This window comes from Canis lupus, chromosome 3 (genome assembly GCF_003254725.2).
Source record: "Canis lupus dingo isolate Sandy chromosome 3, ASM325472v2, whole genome shotgun sequence".
In the NCBI taxonomy this organism is placed as follows: Eukaryota; Metazoa; Chordata; class Mammalia; order Carnivora; family Canidae; genus Canis; species Canis lupus.
Window position 1 is genome coordinate 42,008,480 of NC_064245.1, and position 18,345 is coordinate 42,026,824.

General features: G+C 45.4%; 1 protein-coding gene across 2 annotated transcripts in view; it reads left to right on the forward strand.

The window, feature by feature from the left end:
- Positions 1-18,345, forward strand: part of IGF1R (insulin like growth factor 1 receptor) — a 302,920-nt gene that overhangs the window by 239,679 nt on the left and 44,896 nt on the right. For both annotated transcript variants that reach the window (XM_025438072.3, XM_049108436.1), the window contains exons 6-10: positions 8,767-8,981; positions 11,047-11,173; positions 13,075-13,313; positions 15,692-15,859; positions 16,060-16,264. In XM_025438072.3, coding sequence (XP_025293857.1) covers positions 8,767-8,981; positions 11,047-11,173; positions 13,075-13,313; positions 15,692-15,859; positions 16,060-16,264 — 954 coding nt within the window. The remainder of the gene's footprint in view (positions 1-8,766; positions 8,982-11,046; positions 11,174-13,074; positions 13,314-15,691; positions 15,860-16,059; positions 16,265-18,345) is intronic.

The window sequence follows — 18,345 nt, forward strand, 5'->3', positions numbered from 1 at the left end:
TCATTGTAAGAATGCAGTATATTATGCACATAACATACAAAGTATGTTAATCAACTGTTTATGTTATCATAAGACTTCTGGTCAACAGTAGACTATTAGTAGTTAGGTTTGGAGAATGTCAAAAATTACATGTGAATTTGTGACATGTGGATAGTTTATTTTGTTATAAGGAAATCTTTTTTTTTTTTTTTTAAGATTTTATTTATTCATGATAGACAGAGAGAGGCAGAGACACAGGCAGAGGGAAAGGCAGGCTCCACACCGGGAGCCCAACGTGGGACTTGATCCCAAGACTCCAGGATTGCGCCCTGGGCCAAAGGCAGGCGCCAAACCGCTGAGCCACCCAGGAATCCCTGTTATAAGGAAATCTTAATTGACAAAATTATTTTATTGATTAGCCTATAGGATTTACACCACTGGCAGAATTTTTGCTTTCTGCTAAGATATGCTATGTGATAGGGATTTTAAACTAGCCAGAGACTTTTCACCACAAGATAAATAAGAGCTGGTGCTTATTGCTATGGTTTCTTTCCAGCAGTTGGCCAGTGTGTACCTCTGCATATATACCTTTCTCTTCATACTTCCTTTAAATACAGCTCTTGCCAGTATTTAAGTTTTGAAATAAAAAGAGATATCCATTAATGAGCAAATTCCTTCCAAAGAGAATTTGGGGAAATAATTTAGGAAAGAAAGAGGTGAGAAGGTCATGGGAAAGGTTGTCCTTGCTGATTTATCTACCCCGACTGGATAAAGTTACCCCATAAGGGTTTCTTTACAGCCTCCCTGCTTTTCTCAGACTAACTCATGGTCAGTCTTAAATTCTTAAAATTCCATCATCTGATACAGCTAAAGAGGGCAGCTCTTCATTCCATCCTTGAAAAGCACACTGTGCTCCCCACCGGGAACACTGATTCTCTAGAAGAAAAAACTTCTTTCTCCTTGCAAATCCAAGGAGGCCTCCACTGTGCCCAGCCCCAGAGTGTCCCAAGTCACTTACATGGCAAGCTGGGGCTCTGCTGTTTTGAGGTGATGGTTTTCATTCATTGTATTAAATTTTATTTTATTTTTAAAGATTTTATTTATTTAGTCATGTGAGACACAGAGAGAGGCAGAGACATAGGCAGAGGGAGAAACGGGCTGCCTGTGGGGAGCCTGATATGGAACTTGATCCTAGGACCCCAGGATCACAACCTGAACCAAAGGCACATAGATACTCAACCACTGAACCACCCAGGTGCCCCTGTTGTATTAAATTTTAAAGTGATTTTTAGCAATTTTTTTTTCTCTCCAGGTAGGCTTGTGTTTCTAGAGTCCCTCGTGTTCATAAGCACTTTTTTTTTTTTTTTTTAGCAGACCAGTATTTGCAACTTTTTCTGCTGATTAACACAATGCACGTTTTCTTTTTCCAGGCTGAACAAGTGATAGACTTAGAAGGGAAAGCTGGAAGGAGAATTTGATTTTTCTGATTGATTGATTGATTGATTTGAGAGAGAGATAAGCAGAAAGGGAGGGAGAGAGAAAGGGAGAGAATCTCCAGCAGACTACATGCTGAGCACTGAGCCCAAAGCAAGGGTGTATCTCGCAACCCTGAGATTGTGACCTGAACTGAAACCAAGAGTCCAATGCTCACCTGACTGAGCCACCCAGGCACCCCAAGAGTTTAATTTTTATTAAGAATGATTACACAGTGGGATTACCTTTTAGTCATGTGTTAACTTAAAAGTACTAAACCCTTGTATGTAGCTGAGAACTAAGACTAATTTTTATGTGCAAGGATATTTAAGATGCATTTCTCATTCTTTGAAACTTGTATAAAACCTCAAGTCCCAGTGGAGGCTCTTTAAGGATGCCTGCTATTGCTTAGGTGTTTGGAACTCCTCCATGTCCAAGTAGGCTTCAGGCCCCTGTCCTGCCATTAACATTTTAGATGGCAAGGGAGGGCAAATGGGCCTTAGGTTTTCATACCCTGCTGCTAATCAGTGGCCCTTGAAGCTCTGAGGGTGCTCGGCTTCCAGCCTTTCCTTCCTGCATGTTGCTTCTTAGAGGCCCTCTCTTTAGCTGGGGTGCTTGAGAATCTTGCCCCACTTGGTGGGAGTTGGGTTCTTTCACCTGCCTTCTTCACCCATGACCAAAAAAGGTATAAATCATCCTTACTTGTGATGAACACTGCCATAGCTCTTTGTATCTGAAGTGACTGGTAGCAATAACTCCATTCTTTATTTTGCATCCTCAGACTTAGGAAAGAGACTTAGTTCCATCTCCTGATCAGCCCTCCTCACTCTAGCAAGGAGGGAAGAGTCGGGAGAGGCAGAGAAGAAAGGAGTGTGATAAATAGATAAATGCCAACAACTGTGCAAAGCGAAACTTGCAAGGAGCTATGAGGGAAAGAAAAGGACTGTGCTCTGAGCATGAAAAAGAGGCAGGGAATCTGATTAAGAAGATCCCACAGGCTTTCAAGAAGAGGTGGCACTTGAGATGGGCCTCAGAGGGTTTCCAGAAATACTCAGAAAGCAGAGGATGAAGAAGGCAGTTTAGGATAGGGCAGCAAGAGCAAAGGCAGCGAGTTGGGGCATCCTGGGACCTGTCTGGCAAATAATGCTGGAGAGGTTGGTGGTATTAGATTACGTAAGGTGTTATGCACCCAGGCGTGGAGGTTATAATTTAGGTATGGAATGTTTTCAAGGCTTTTGAGTTGAAGGAGTGTTAGCAAAGCTGCCCGGACATTTCATTTCTGTGCGTCTTTGGTTTAAGCCAAGATGACTTTTATCTCAGTGGTTCCCAAACTTTGGCATTAGAACCATATTGGGTGGAGACAGGTAAAAAAAAAATCCCAATAACCCAAGTCTCATTCCCAATTCAGTCAGAATGTTTGGGGGGTGGGATCCAGGCATCAGTGATTTTTCTCAAAAACCCAAAAAAAGTAATTTCACTGTGTAGCTAAGATTGGATACCACTACTATGTCCTGTTACTTCTTTTTCTCATATATGAATCCCCAAAGCACTAGGCCTTTTTTCCTAAATATTTTCTTGTCACACTGTTGCCTTAAAATATGATTTTTCTTGGGACCCCTGGGTGGCTCAGTCAGTTAAGCATTGGCCTTCAGCTCAGGTCATGATCTCTGGGTCCTGGGATCGAGCCCCATGTTGGGCTCCCTGCTCAGAGGGGAGTCTACTTCTCCCTGTCCCTCTGCCCCTCCCCCCCAGCTCATTCTCTCTGTCTCTCTCTCTCCCCTCTCCCCCCTCCCTCTCCTTTTCCCCCCCCTCTCTCAATCTGTCCTCTCTCTCAAATACATAAATATTTTTAAAGGTATTATTTTTCTTGAACTTCTATAGCCAATGAGAACATAAATAAGTGCCTCCATTTGGTTCAATAGAATTGGAGTTTTATAGCATTTCATTTTGATGGAGAACAGACAAATTCATAATACAGGGATCCTTTGTAACTGACCACCATGGCTTTCCAAACTGGAACTGAGACGGACCTCCAAGTCTTCTGAGCAGCCCAAACCACTGAGTTCTGTCCAAACATGAAATTCAAGCATTTTAGCTGGAGTAGAGCTCATCTATGTGTCCATAAGAACCCAGACATCCAGGTTTCCTTGAGGATGTCACTCAGTCTGTCGATCTGTATAATGTTTCTAGAGTAATAACCTTAGAGATTAAGAAAATCAAAGTTTTCCTGCTATTTAAAAAGGAAATGGGTTTTGTAATACACCTGTATAAGGTTTCTATAAAATGAGTTATTTTTAAGCCCTTGAAGAGAAAACAGAATATTTCTGTTACCTGGACAATTCCTTGAGTTGGACAACCTTATTTTCTTATGGCATCAGAAAAATGAGATAAAATTTTGGATTCTTCGATGCCACCAAGGATCATTGCCCCAAAAAGTCTTAAAGCAGAGGTAGTTCTAAGATTTGAAATTCTTGGGTGCATTTTAGGCACCTCTAAAGTCATGACCCCACCACTTGACGTTGCAGCACTTGGTGCTTCATTCTGCCTTCCTGCAACTCTAAGGTTAGGTTGTAACAGGGATACATATTAACACTTCCCTGGGACTTTTAAAAAAAAAGACTCAACCATGTGACTCAGCAATTCCAGGCTCTACCAAGTATCTTCCCAAGAGAAATTAAAACATGTCCACACAAGACTTGCATGTGAATGTTCGTAACAGCATTATTCATTATAGCCCACCCACCCCCACCCCCAAAAAACCCACTGGAAACAATCCAGATGTCCATCAACAGATGAATGGAGGGATGCCTGGGTGGCTCAGCTGTTGAGTGTCAGCCTTCAGTTTAGGGCGTGATCCCAGGTCTGGGGATTGAATCCCGCGTTCGGCTCCCTGTGAGGAGTCTGCTTCTCCCTCTGCCTATGTCTCTGCCTTTCTCTCTGTGTCTCTCATGAATAAATAAATAAAATCTTTAAAAAACAAACAGATAAATGGATAAACTAAGTGTGGTACATGAAATACTATTCTACAATAATATAACAACATGAGTGAACCTCAGAAACATTCAGCTAACTGGGAAAAAAAGCCATGCACAAAAGGCTGCACATTGTATGATTCTATTAGTTTCTAGCAAAAGCAGAACTATGGAGATAGAAAGTAGATTGGTGAAGGCTGGGGGCAGGAGCAGAGATTGACCACCCTTGACAGGGAGGGAACTTTGACACCATGGAAATGTTCAGAAACTGCATGGGGGTGCTGGTGGGACAGCTGCAAAAATTTACTGAAGGTCATGGCACTGCATACTTAGGATGGGTACAGTTTTTGGTAGGTAAATTATACCTCAATTAAGCTATTTAGAAAACTCTCAAAAACATTTTCTGAGTTTCTGTTTGATACCTAGTGCCACTTGAATATAAATTCCTGCCTTTGCTGAACCCCAAGGTTGGTGTAAAATTGGATTTTGAGGAGACTGAACATGGTGTGAGCATCTGTGAAAAAGCCAAATCCTGTATCTGTTGTAGATTGCTAGAATGCGGAGACAGTCCCTGTGTGCTGGATTCTGATGCCCCCTAGAGACAGCCGGAAAGAGTCCATGCTTTTCCCTCTATGAAATGAAAGGGAATAATCAGTTGTGTATTTGCAAGGATTTTGTTTTTTGTTTTCCAGTTTGTCAGTAAGAGCTGAAAGTGTGGGGGAAATATCCCTTCCTATCCCCATCATCTGGACTCCCAGCCCTCAACCCCCTTTGCCCCCAGCCTGGGAGAAGCCAAATAAGTACGTTGCCTAGCATTGTTGCTTTAGTAAGTGATAGAGACTTCGCTCGGGCCCTGATCTTTGGATTCACAGATGTGATGCTCCAAACCCTGGCCCCAGGGTTGTCTTCTGTGCACCATGCAAATCCCTAGCACTTTGCTTTGCTTTGCTTTCATATCCTTACTGTCCTTCATCAGAGCAGGTGGAGAGGTGGGTGGTTGTTGATAACTCAGAGGTAACACAGCCCCAAGCCGGGAGCTATCAGTAAAATATCTCACCTGAGTGTGTAGTATGTACTAAGCATTCAGAATGTCAATACAGATAAAATACAGATATACTTAAGGAAATGATCGACTGCTTCCAACCTACTTCTGTTGGTCTATATTTTGTCAGGTGGGTCCCACCCAAGCACAAAAACAAACTTATTTTGCCATACTAAGAAGGCTGGTAGTCAGGATACCGATATCTATAAAACCCAGGCATCTGTGTATGCTACAGAAAAATAAACAACTTAATTTTTAAAAATATTCCTTGAATGTAAAGGCAGTAAGCTTAAAAACAATTAGGAAATGACATGTGCTGAGTAATTGACTTATATAGTCATTTTCTTAGGAAACAATGAAAAGGTGTGTGTGTGTGTGTGTGTGTGTGTGTGTGTGTGTGTGTAAAACATGCAGACAAGTCTCTGCCTTTTACCATCTCTTGTCACCCAGTCATGGAAGGGGAATTAGGGGAGAGCCAGGCCCAACCTAGGGATGGAAAAACAAGAGCAATATTGACAGACAGCTTATGAATAGCTTGGTTATTATTTTGATGAGGGTTTTATTTTTATTTTTCTGTCGCTCACAGAGGCTCCATAATGCCTGGGTTTTATTGATGTTGGTATCCTGGCTCCAGGCCTTCTCAGTGTTGTAAAAAATGTTTGTGTTTACTGTAAAAAAAATAATCTTGCTTTTCAAAGTGATTAATCACACACACAGAATTTCAGTGGGCCTGCCATTCATTTATCAAATTCCTGATTTATAATTCATGCTTCCTTCCATGGGGAGAAGCATGTTTTGTTCAGAAGGTATTTCCAGTGTGGTTTCTGTTCCCTGCCAGTGAAATTAGTTTACTAAAAAGAAGCCTCATCCTATGTTGAGACAGAAGTGTGACCTAGTTAATTGGCCTTTACTTCCAGCCTGGAGGTTTCTACACTAGCAAGGAGGTTTTGTCCCACGGGGCCAGCTGAGGATACAGGGAGCAGCAAGACACACTGGGGTTGGTATTGGCTCTTGAGAGCTGAAAAGTACTCATGGACAAGAATGGGCCTACATAGAGGCATCTGTTTCTAGCTGCAAACCCCACCTTCACTTGTATGACTATCTGGATCACCCAGCATTAGCTTCAGCCTGGCCCTGGGGAGTAGATGTGGGTGGTTCTAAGGGATAGCAGAGCTCACCTTGCCATGTCCCAGCGCTTCCCACCTGTACGCATGGCCTTGCACTGCATATCCCAAGACTGATCGATTTGGACAATGTCTTGTGTTCTGTTTCCAGTGAATATATGTCAGGGAATGAGTGACATTCCTAAGAAGAAGATAGTACTGACTTGGGGGTTTTTGCCACCTCGTTCAATGCCCTTGAATGTGTCGGGGGCCTCAGGGTGGGTTAGCAAGGAGCCTAACTTGATTTAAGAGATCCTACCTTTGGACTCACTTGGCTCACAGAACCCTGGAGGCAGAGCTCTTGCTCCCACCCCATGGATAGGGCCCAGTGCCTGTGGAGGGGTTAGGCTCAGGCTCAGATTGGACAGAGTCCACTGCACCTCTGTTGACTCCTCCCAGGCATTAAGGTCTTGGATTCCTAAAACGAACAGGAAGTTCACATGTTCGTACCCCTTACTGTCCTATGAGTGTGTGTTCATGCCCCCAGCCCCCAGGCCTATGAAGAAACTGGATGGCTACACAAAGTACTAAGGGAACTGCCTATGGCTACGTGACTCATTAATGGCATTTGTAGTCCTGGATCCTTGTCTCTGAACTCCCTCGTGAATGTGTCACAAGTCTGCTTTGGCAACATCATCAACCATAATTTTTGCTTCCTTCTTAATGAGACTCAAGCTGAGGATTGACTGGGCAGGTAAAGGTCCTGGTATGAGTATATGTGAGGAACCCCATCAGGTGTCTGCCCATGGACATAGCCTCCAGAGCACAGGAATGCTTTGGACTTCTGTCCTGGCTATCCTGGCTTTGGAAAGAGGGCTGGATCCTTTCTTCTCTGCAGTTTGTGTGTTGGATTGTTAAGTGGATCTTAGAAACAGCTCAAAGTGCTGCACCAATTCCTAGACTCAGTTCTGTATAAAGTGCTTGAATGAGCTCCAGAATTAACCCGAGGCTGGGGACCAGGAGGGGGAGAGAAAAGATTCAAGGTCCATGGGGAGCAGACCTCTAATCACTGAAGACTTGGATGGGCAGCATGGCACTGCCTACCTGGTTTCCCCAGGGACTTAAAGAAAGAGGGATACAGCCTGGATCTTTCTCTGGACCCCTAAGCTGTAGCTGTCTACTATCTCACCTCCCAGACAATGGATTTCTCTCTGGATGGCCAGAGATAGCTGTTGCTGATTCTGGCTGTCCTTCAACTTTCCTTCACTTGCAGGTGGAGCTGGTGCTTCTTTGTCCACCCCCTCAGGGCAGGACTCATATCTCACTTGGTCATGGTTGAACCTCCAACCGCTTGTTGGTGCTCAACACCTGTTATACAAGTGCTTCTCTGAGTGTGATCCCAGTACCAGCAGTGTCAGCCTCAGCTAGGTGCATGTCAGCAATGCAGATTCTTGGCCCACCCAGACCTACTAACAAGATAGTCTGGGAGTGGGGACCAGCACTCCAAAAACAAGTCTTATACAGGCTAACCTAATGTTGGTCACTGAGTTACTGTTGCCTGAATGGGTGGCCAAGGAGGACTGTCTTGGAGGGGGGCTGTTTCTCCTCCCCCACCTGGTCTAGAGGCTATGGCTGTAGCTTTTCAGGATGGGGTGGATCTGGAGGAGGGAGCAGCTCCCTGGGCTGGTCTATCACTGAGTGTGTCTCCCTGTCCCATTCTCTCTCCTAGCCCATCATATGCTGTTTATAGCACGGATGGGATTTACCCCCAAGGATAATGGCAGGCTTGCTACAGCAAATATGTAAGCTGTTCCGGTTGAGTAGTCGAGCATATCTGCTCTCCCGTGGACTGATTTCAAGTGCATTATACACACTCTTCTCAGAGAAAAATACCCAACGGCATTTCTCCGGAATGATTCCAGGTCTACCCTCCGGTGTGAGAAGCATTATTTGTGGGTAATAGAAGTCTGAAAATTAATTAGCATCTTATCGATTTCCCTCTGTTGTCCTTGAATCATATTGCTATTGTTAACAGTAACCATCTAGCCTGACAAACTGTTAATAACTAAATCTCTTATGGGCAGGAGCAGTGTGTTCTAGAGCCACATGTGGATGAGGACCTATGTGGGACAGCCAGCAGGCAGGAGGGAATGCTGGGAAAGGGCAGGGGTGCTCATGGTAATTTTTGTGCTTCTAGGAACTACTCCTTCTACGTCCTCGACAACCAGAACTTGCAGCAGCTTTGGGATTGGGACCACCGTAACCTGACCATCAAAGCTGGGAAAATGTATTTTGCTTTCAATCCCAAATTGTGCGTCTCCGAAATTTACCGCATGGAAGAAGTGACGGGGACCAAAGGACGCCAGAGCAAAGGAGACATAAATACCAGAAACAATGGAGAGCGAGCCTCCTGTGAGTGGACCCAATGGCCGTGATCAAGCAGACCCTCCTCCAATCTAGAATGGTGGCTCTACTTATAGGCCCCTCCTCGTGAAATGGGGAGGGGAACACAAGGCCTTACCCAGCACTCTGCTCCTGTGTGTGTCTCTTTGGACTCAGCAGTGGGGCAGATTTGTGACAGATTCATATTTGTAAATTATCTTTTGCAGGTGCAGAAGCGTGCTAAACATTTACAGATAGATTCCTACCCAGATTTTACCCACGTGCTCACGGAACACAGGGTTAAATGTCTTTTAATGCACAGGAGTACAGTAAGATTATTATTTCTTTGAGATTATTTTTCAAGGAAGAGCTGGTCCCCTCCTCCACTGCCAGGGAGCAAGCTCGACTCAGTCTCCCACAGTTTAGGGGGAAGTCTGAGGGCAGAGGGGACCTAGCTACAAGCCCAGCACAGTGGTCACGGGTTCCCTGTCTCCCTTGGCCTCCTCCTTGCTCCCACTCCAACACGGAAAAGATGGAGAGAGCCTATCTCCCTGAACTGATACTGCTTTATATATTTAGAACAACATAATTATAACCTTGCCATGGTTATATGACTTCTACCTTAAGGTCTCGTAGCTGAGATACAACAGTACATCTTTCATCTAACCCTGTATATCAAACTGCTTTTAAAAATGTTGTGGTTCTATTTGGCTGGATAGAGTTATAAAAGGAAATTGTCTTTCTGCCATTGGCTTTTAATAAGGGAAGGGTATTTGAAAAAAAAATAGAGTAATTTATATGATCAGAAGTGATTTGTGCACATGCGCATACACACAGGTACCCACACATGCAGGAGGGGAGGGCTTGGGAAACCATTAGCATTTGTTTGGTTAGTTTCCCTGGTGTCTGGATTTACCTGGTAGACACTCAGCTCTGGAAGAGCTTTTAGAGGGAAGAAGCCTGACACGAAGCTACGTGACATGTTGGCCACCAGTACCTTCTCCCCAAAGTGCCCACCCAGCCCATGCTGTCCCCCTGCTCCAACCGTAGCAGAGTTAGTGTGCCTGAGCATTTTCAGAAGTGTTTCCTACTCTGAGTCCTACTTCCTACAGCCGGTCTGACCTGTCAGATTGTGAATATGGTGGCCATTTATTTTCCTCTGAAAACAGAATCCCATTTTCTCTTTTAATAACACATTAGCAGGAACTACAGTTCTTTTCTAACCTGAGATCAGCACATTTTGCCCCACTGACTTCTTAGTTTTCACTGCCTTTAGCCTCTGTATGACCTGCTGAGTGTGTGTCAGGATTCAAGCAAATAGAGGAAGAAAAGGACAGTCCATTAGGGAGCTTTCAGGTCTCCATGAAGGTTGGGCAGTCAGCAATGCTGCCCTGGGTCTTGTGGTCCTTTGAATCTGGCCAGATGTACCAGACGGGGCCTGGGGTGAGTCCCTGCCATACCCCTCTAGCAACTTCCAGACAAAGCACAGGAGGCTTGGCCAAGTGGCATTGTTCTTGGCAATGCCTAATTCATTTTCCACTGTGTGTCAGCCTCAGCTGGAGGCCTTCAAGGAGCATCCTTGTCCTTCCAGGCTGATAACCAAGTTCAGATGGAGAAAAGTGCCCCCCCTGTGGCACACCTGGTCTGTTAGCCTGTCGTGGCTGGTTCCACAGAACCAGATGGACATCCACAACCACAGGACAGGTGCTATCACAGCACAGAAGATGCAGCCTAGCCTAGAGGCTAATCCTCACCTTCCCTGGTCCCCTGGGTAGCCCGTGTCTTAGGGATCAGCAGAAAGACCCAGTGCCTTGCTCAAGTAGGCAATCCTTTCCTGTCAAGATAGGAGTCATAGATTCAGGTCCTGGGTGACCAAGTGTGCTAAGACAAAGGGACAAGCTCCTTATGGCCCCGTGTGGTAAAGTGTCTGGGTCCTCAATGGAAATAAGAGAGCCAAACTGAGGAGTCCAGGAGGGGACTTAGCACGTACGGACAGCTTTGCAGATGAGGTTAAATAGCGCAGGGCAGGTGACGTGTAAGACATGTAGAGGAAGAGGACCTTGATCTTTGTCACAGATACTGCTTTATACTGCAGGTGAAAGCGACGTCCTGCACTTCACCTCTACGACCACATGGAAGAATCGCATCATCATCACGTGGCACCGTTACCGGCCCCCTGACTACAGGGACCTCATCAGCTTTACTGTCTACTACAAGGAAGCGTGAGTTTCTGTGCTCTGTGGTATCCTGTGGGTGGGGCTGTGGGTGGGGACGCCTGTGCTTCACCCTCAGTCCTCCCTCCCCAGCTGTCACAGGACATCTGTCACTGTGGTGACAACCACAACATCACAGTGTACAGTGTTAGCTTGAGGCCTTTCACTCTTTGTTTTCTTTTTCTTTTTTTGTTTTTTAAGATTTTATTTATTTATTAGAGAGAGAGAGAGAGCATAAGCAGGGGGGAGGGGCAGAGGGAGAGGGAGAAGCAGACTCCCCACTGAACAGAAAGCCCAATGCAGGGCTCCATCCCAGGACCCAGAGATCACGACCTGAGCTGAAGGCAGATGCTTAATTGACTGAGCCACCCAGGCACCTGAGGCCTTTCATTCTTCAGCGGGTCATTAGAAGGGTTTGAATAAAATAATTCCAAAAAGAAAAGCTTGTGTTTTAGAGAATTAGGTTAGTCCAGACATCCATAAAGTGGAATACAGAATGTGTCCACTAACCCCAAGAACTCTAGCTTCCCTAGGGGTGACCCCCAGACAATCTGTCATTTTATTCCTGTCCATAAGCTCTTCCCAAAACCTGCTCCTCTGCTCTAGGTTATGAGCCCTCTGAACCAGGGAAGGAAGAATGGAGGGAGACTGACCTTCATGTTTTTAACCTTTCATGATTTCTCCCAAAATCTGGGGGCTTTTCTTGTGCCTACAGGTGATATCCACCTGCCTCAGCAGGTCTCTCTCTTCCTTTCTTTGCCTCCTTATCCATGTGGTTCCCCCAGTCTCATTAACCACCCTCCTTAACCAGCTCCAATTGTGATTCTGTAGGTCTCTTTCCAAAGTGGTTGGCTTCCCCAGAGCTAGAACCAGAGCCACCAATGGCAGTATCTGGTCCCCTTGCCCCTGCCATAGCCAGGACCCTGGGAAGGGTCATAGGAGTAAAAAAAAGCAGATCTCAGGATTATTGGGTGCTCAGTGTGTTTCTGTGTGGGAGTCATTCATGGTCTTCTGTTATGATGACAGGGAGGGCCATGTTAATATCTGTTTCAGAAGCCAGCGGCTAGGGTCTGTCTGACCCTTTCATCTGATTGATGGAGAACCCCTACCTGCCCAAGAATGTGTGCAAAATATTCTCTCTTTGATGCTTCCACCAGTGCTTTGGCATTTTCACCTGGTAATCTCACCAAGGAGTCAGTGTTAGTTTCAGAGACAATCTGGAAGCTAAATACTTGAATATCATAAAATACTTAAGCAATCACAATTGTTTGCGAGCCATTGAGATTTTGAAAGCTCTATGTTGGAAGCTGTTCTTCTGTAGTAAAAGTCCTTTCTCCCCAAAAGTTTTATTCTTCCTCAGTAGCTAATGTTTGCATTAAATTATTATGCTTATTTTGTTCTTAATGGTGAAAAATGCCACAATTGGAAAAGAGAAAAATAGCATTTGCTTGTATGCTTAAGGAGCTGAGTTTTCAATCCCAGCAACAATTAGAATTTATTTTTCTTGAGGCAGAGTATGCAGTTCTACAGTGTGTTTGTAAATGTGGTGAAACCTGGGGTCCCGTTGCTTAATTTTATCCTTCTGTACAAATCTAATTGACCATGTATTTCTAATTCCCATTATAGAAAGTGTGACGGGACGCCTGGGTGGCTCAGCAATTGAGTGTTTGCCTTTGACTTGGGCATGATCCTGGGGTCTGGGATCAAGTCCCACATTGGGCTCCTGCAGAGAGCCTGCTTCTCCCTCTGCTTATGTCTCTGCCTCTTTCTCTCTGTGTCTCATGAGTACATAAATAAAATATTTTTTTAAAAATAGAAAGTGTGATGTGCTTGGCCCTTGGGAAAGGTTTCTGAGGGTTTTGATGTCAGAGACCTAAAACTTTCTCTGAGTTTCACCCACTGTCTTGCAGACCTTTTAAAAACGTTACGGAGTATGATGGGCAGGATGCCTGTGGCTCCAACAGCTGGAATATGGTAGATGTGGACCTCCCTCCCAACAAGGACGTTGAGCCTGGCATTTTACTGCACGGACTGAAGCCCTGGACGCAGTATGCGGTTTATGTCAAGGCGGTGACCCTCACCATGGTGGAGAATGACCACATCCGTGGGGCTAAGAGTGAAATCTTGTACATTCGCACCAATGCTTCAGGTATCTGCACACCGCCCATCCCATATTCAAGCTCACCATGCTTGCTTATGACAAGTGTAGGCAGAGGGCCAGCAACACATGTGCCTGTTGTTTCTCTTGAACCTGGACCAGTCTGCTTTTTATGTATCTTTCTTACCAATAACTAATGCTCTGTCATACTATTTTTCTCAGTCCCAATACCCTGGGCTCTCCTGGGCCATTTTCTGACCCATCTCCTATCATCTGTCTGCCCTGCACCAGTGAGCCCAGGTCCTCCAGGAGGCTGGGGTGGTTTTTTTCGGAGGACCCCTCCAGGATACAGCCCCCTGTTTTATTTTCATAGCTGAACCTCCAGGAACTGAAAACATGCTAAGTTCGTGTCCCATTTACCTCATGTGGCTACTTGGTTTTCCATCTTCATTCTGTAGGGACCGGGTCCCACGAAGGTAGACAGAATTTGGAAATGTCAGACAGAGTATGTATGTTGTGGACATTCCAGATATTCACTGGTAAAAGTGTTCCTCTTTCTGTCTCTGTCTTCATTTTCTAAACCACCTCATTTTTCTCAACCCCAGAGTCTGGAACTAATGAAAGCAAACGTTTCTGTGTATTAGCTAAGTATATGAAAACCAGCTTAGAGGTAGGAAAATCCACATCATTTCTAAAGACAATGATAAATATCCTTGGATGATAGGGGTTTTTAAAGAATACCCTTAAGGTAGCACAAAACAAGTTTAAATGGTGGAGAGGGTAAAGAAAAAGTGTTTATGGGGAAAACCTTTGGCTCCTGCATGCCTGCTTCTTCCTCCCTTCCTCCATCTCAGGGATCCCATAAGTGGTCACAATCATGTCACAGATCCTAAAGTGTTTATAGAAGTAAATCTGGCACAGGCTTCTGATCCTGGATGTGGGTAGTATAGCAGAGGCTCAAAGGCAACAAAACAAGTTATGCTTCCTAAGGTTTGGAAGTAAATTATTGTTGCCAGCTCAGGAAAAATACGAATCTTTCCTTTTTATGACAAATTCTTTTCTTTCTTTTTTTTTTTTTTTTCTTTTTTTTTAAGATCCATTCAGGGGCACCTGGGTGGCTCAGTGGTTGAGTGTCTGCCTTTGGCTCAGGTTGTGATCCCAAGGTCCTGGGATTAAGTCCCATATCAGGCTCCATGCTGGAAGCCTGCTTCTTCCTCTGCCTGTGTCTCTGCCTCTCTCTTTGTGTCTCTCAGGAATAAATAAATAAAGTCTTTAAAAATAATAAAATAAAGATTAATTCATTTACTTTAGAGAGAGAGTGAGCTGAGGGAGAGGGACAGAGAGGGAGAGAGAGAGTCCTCAAGCAGACTCCCCACCAAACAGAGCCCAATGTGGGGCTCGATCTCAGGATCCTGAGACCATGACCTGAGCTAAAATCCAGAGTCAGCTGCCCAACTGACTAAGCCACTCAAGTGCCTCTTATTATATGATGAATTCTTAAACCCATTTCCCTTCCCCAAAGATGGAAAACTAAGCACCATACAAATTGGGCCAGTTCCCTACATTTTGGCCCCTGTCCTTTCAAGTGGCAGAAAGAGAGGAAGGCCCAGTAAGTCCTCTGCTTCAGCTTTTTTGTGATACTTAGACTTGAAACATCGAGGGGTACGCTATTTATTCTTGAGATATTGACTTTGGAAATCTGAAAGTGGCCGAGCATCCCGTGGTTGTTTTTCCTGAAAAATCTGGCATTAGTCACAACTTCTTCCTAAAGCATCACTCCAAACAGGTGTTCAGAATCTTGTGTATGATATTATGGGCCTTAAAGTACCCTCAAGCTCTTTGCCCTTTGAAATTTTAAAAGTGGCTTGGATGGCCATGTTGTGTAAGTGATCTACAGTAAAGAGGTCTCTTTACTCTTTACTTTGGAAAACCCATGAAAATCAGTGTTTTCTTGTGAACCCAAGGAAAATACGATTTCGCTGGTCCTGAGATGTGATTGCCCTTTATACATAAGGCAGCTCTGGGTTTGGGTTTGGGAGGCAGTAGTACATAAAACTTGACCAGATTATTATGCTTTATCTGTAAATCAGTATTCTTTGGCTGCTAACAGAGTCTATTGCTTGCAGCCAAGGCTCTGTGTATGCTTGGGTTTGTGGACTGCTTTTCCTAGTCCTGCCTCATTCATTCTGTGAATGAATGAGGGGATCATGACCTGAGCCAAAGGCAGATGCTCAACCACTGAACCACCTAAGTGCCCCTAAATTAATACGATTTCAAAGAAAGATTTACTTGTCATCTCATGGATCTATGTTCACTGTGTCCTCACCCAGGTCATGCCTGTGGCTTCTTGTTGGTTTGCTATGACTACCTGCCAGCCTGGGTTTTGGGTTCATTCCATGTTCTGAAATGTCCTCTGTTGCTCTCTCCAGTTCCTTCCATTCCCCTGGATGTTCTTTCTGCATCAAACTCCTCTTCTCAGCTCATTGTGAAGTGGAACCCACCCTCTCTGCCCAACGGTAACCTCAGTTACTACATCGTGAGGTGGCAGCGGCAGCCCCAGGACAGTTACCTTTACCGCCACAACTACTGCTCCAAAGGTGAGTGGGAGGGATAGAAGCGAGGGGGCTTGGGACCAAACCCCAGCATCCGAATGGATCCAGGCCCCAATGTAACATGCGGCCCCTTGTCAGAACTCGGCTACATTCTCCACTGAGTGTGCTGGTGGCGACCCCTTTTCCTCCCCAGCACATACAACCTATTGATTTCTATTCCTGCTGGGCTTGTCTTTCCTGAGTAGATAAAATCCCCATCAGGAAGTATGCTGATGGCACTATTGATGTCGAAGAGGTGACAGAGAATCCCAAGACCGAAGTATGTGGTGGAGAGAAGGGGCCTTGCTGTGCCTGCCCCAAAACTGAGGCCGAGAAGCAGGCTGAGAAGGAGGAGGCCGAGTACCGCAAAGTGTTCGAGAATTTCCTGCACAACTCCATCTTCGTGCCCAGGTACCACTGCCATTTGAGAACATCTCCAGGCTGCTAGTCCTCAGGCAGGTTCCGTTGCTTTGTCCCCACTCAGGGGGGTTTATAGGTCAGCAGCCTCCTGGCAGAACCTATGGCCATCAGGGGAAGGACCAACAAAACAAGGTATCAGCTTGGTTGAGTGAGGTAGGGGCTGTGGAAGCCGGTTAGCCCTGACGGAGGGGCCGCCCCAGCCACACAGCCTCCCGCAGAGGCAGGTGGGCTCTCAGCTGTGGGGACAGGTAAGTGAAACTTGGAGAGGCTCACACCCTCAGACACCAGTGAATGGAGGGCCCTTTCTGTCCATCGCACCACTCTTCCCTGCTGCCTCTCAAAGCCAGGCTGAGAAGTGAAGCCAGAGTGAGTTTTGTAAGTGCCCCAACCTCCAAGCACAACCAGGTGCCACAGGCATCCCTGACACACACGTTTGAGGAGCAGCGTAGAGGACAGCCTTTCAGGGTAAAGCGGTCTCTGTCCCCAGGAATCCATCTGCTCCCCTGCCCCAGTCCCGGAGCAACCCACGTGTCCATCAGTAGATGAATGGATAGGCAAAATATGATCTATCCACGCAATGGAATATTACCCAACCATGGAAAGGAATGAGATTCTGACAAGGGGCACAACTTGGATGGACCTTGAAAACATTATGCTAAGTGAAAGAAGCCAGACACAAAAGGAGCAGATATTATAGGATTCCACACATATGAGGCATCTACCAGAGGCCAATTTGTGACAGAAGGTGCATTCGAGGTTTCCAGGGGCTAGGGGGCTGGGAGGGAGAAACGGGGAGTTTGGCTTTAACGAGTCCAAGAGCTTCTGTTTGAGGCAATGAAAGATTTTGGAAACAGTGATGATGGTGATTACATCATGAATATAATCAATGCCACTGAATTATACACTTGAAAATGGCCAAAATGGCAAGATGTGGGTATTTTTTTTATTCAAAAATTTTATTTTACCACAATAAGAAATGGTTTAAAAAAAACATGGAGGGGAGTCCAGCAGGGTAGCCCTGCAATGTCTGGGGAAGGAGATGGAAACAGAGTGGTGGTCCTTGTTTCCTTTTTCCTCCTGAAAGATTATAGTGTGGCGTTTACAAACAGCCTCTTGCCTGAAACGTGAGCGGAGGAACTGGACTCTGTTGCATCTACATGCTGCTGGCTCCTACGGCGTCCCAGCCACCTGCCCACTGCCCAGCATGTTCTATGATCACTGTCCTTCCTGCCCCTGCCCCTGAGAGGCACCAGAAGTCTGTAACTTCTTTTTATTCTGTAATAACTTTGCCCTTAAAGGCTTACTTAGATTGTAACAACGAATGGCTTTTAAAGTGATTTTTTTCCCATCAAGTGACCTTTCTGATATTTGTGTAATAGTCAAAGATAGCCATTGTACTTTGAAAAGTCCTTAAGAAGTGAAGACCTCTTAGAGTTGCAAGCATTCTTTTCAGAACATAGCTCTTCGTTGCTTAGTGCCTTTCTGCCCCTTTTCTCCTCTCTAGGAGTCTGAAGGTGTGAGAGCCCACCATAGGTCCTCCCCACCTGCTCCACTGGAGACATCTCCTTATAGGGCTGCAGATCAAGTGTTAGCCTAGATTGTGTGTCATGTGTGGTTCCAAGAATAAGAGCATTTGAGGAGCTCAAAGATGTGTAAAAACTAAATTCAGGCTTAGTGACTTCTCTAACAGCCTAATTAGTTAACGAACCATTTGGGACTTGGCCTTCCTTTGGACACACCAATGGCACACACATGGGCCATTTTCCCCATGTCAGCAGGGACTCAGCTAGTGCTTCTCCCTATGGACAGATGCAGGTGAGTTTAGAGTGTCCCAAATAGGCTGGGCAGGAGTTGTCTGTTTATTTTCCAGCAAAAGCTGTCGGCTGCATTGCTATCTTGTCCCACCGACCTGCCAGAAGTTCAGATTGTGAGTCCAGGCTTTGGAAAAGTTTTGCAAAAGGGCCCCAAGCTTTCAGTTTGTAGTTACAAAGCAGTACCTTTCTTTCTCATCAGATGGGGAACACAAGATCGGGCAATGTGAAGGCAGAGCTGTGGCTGACACAGATATTATT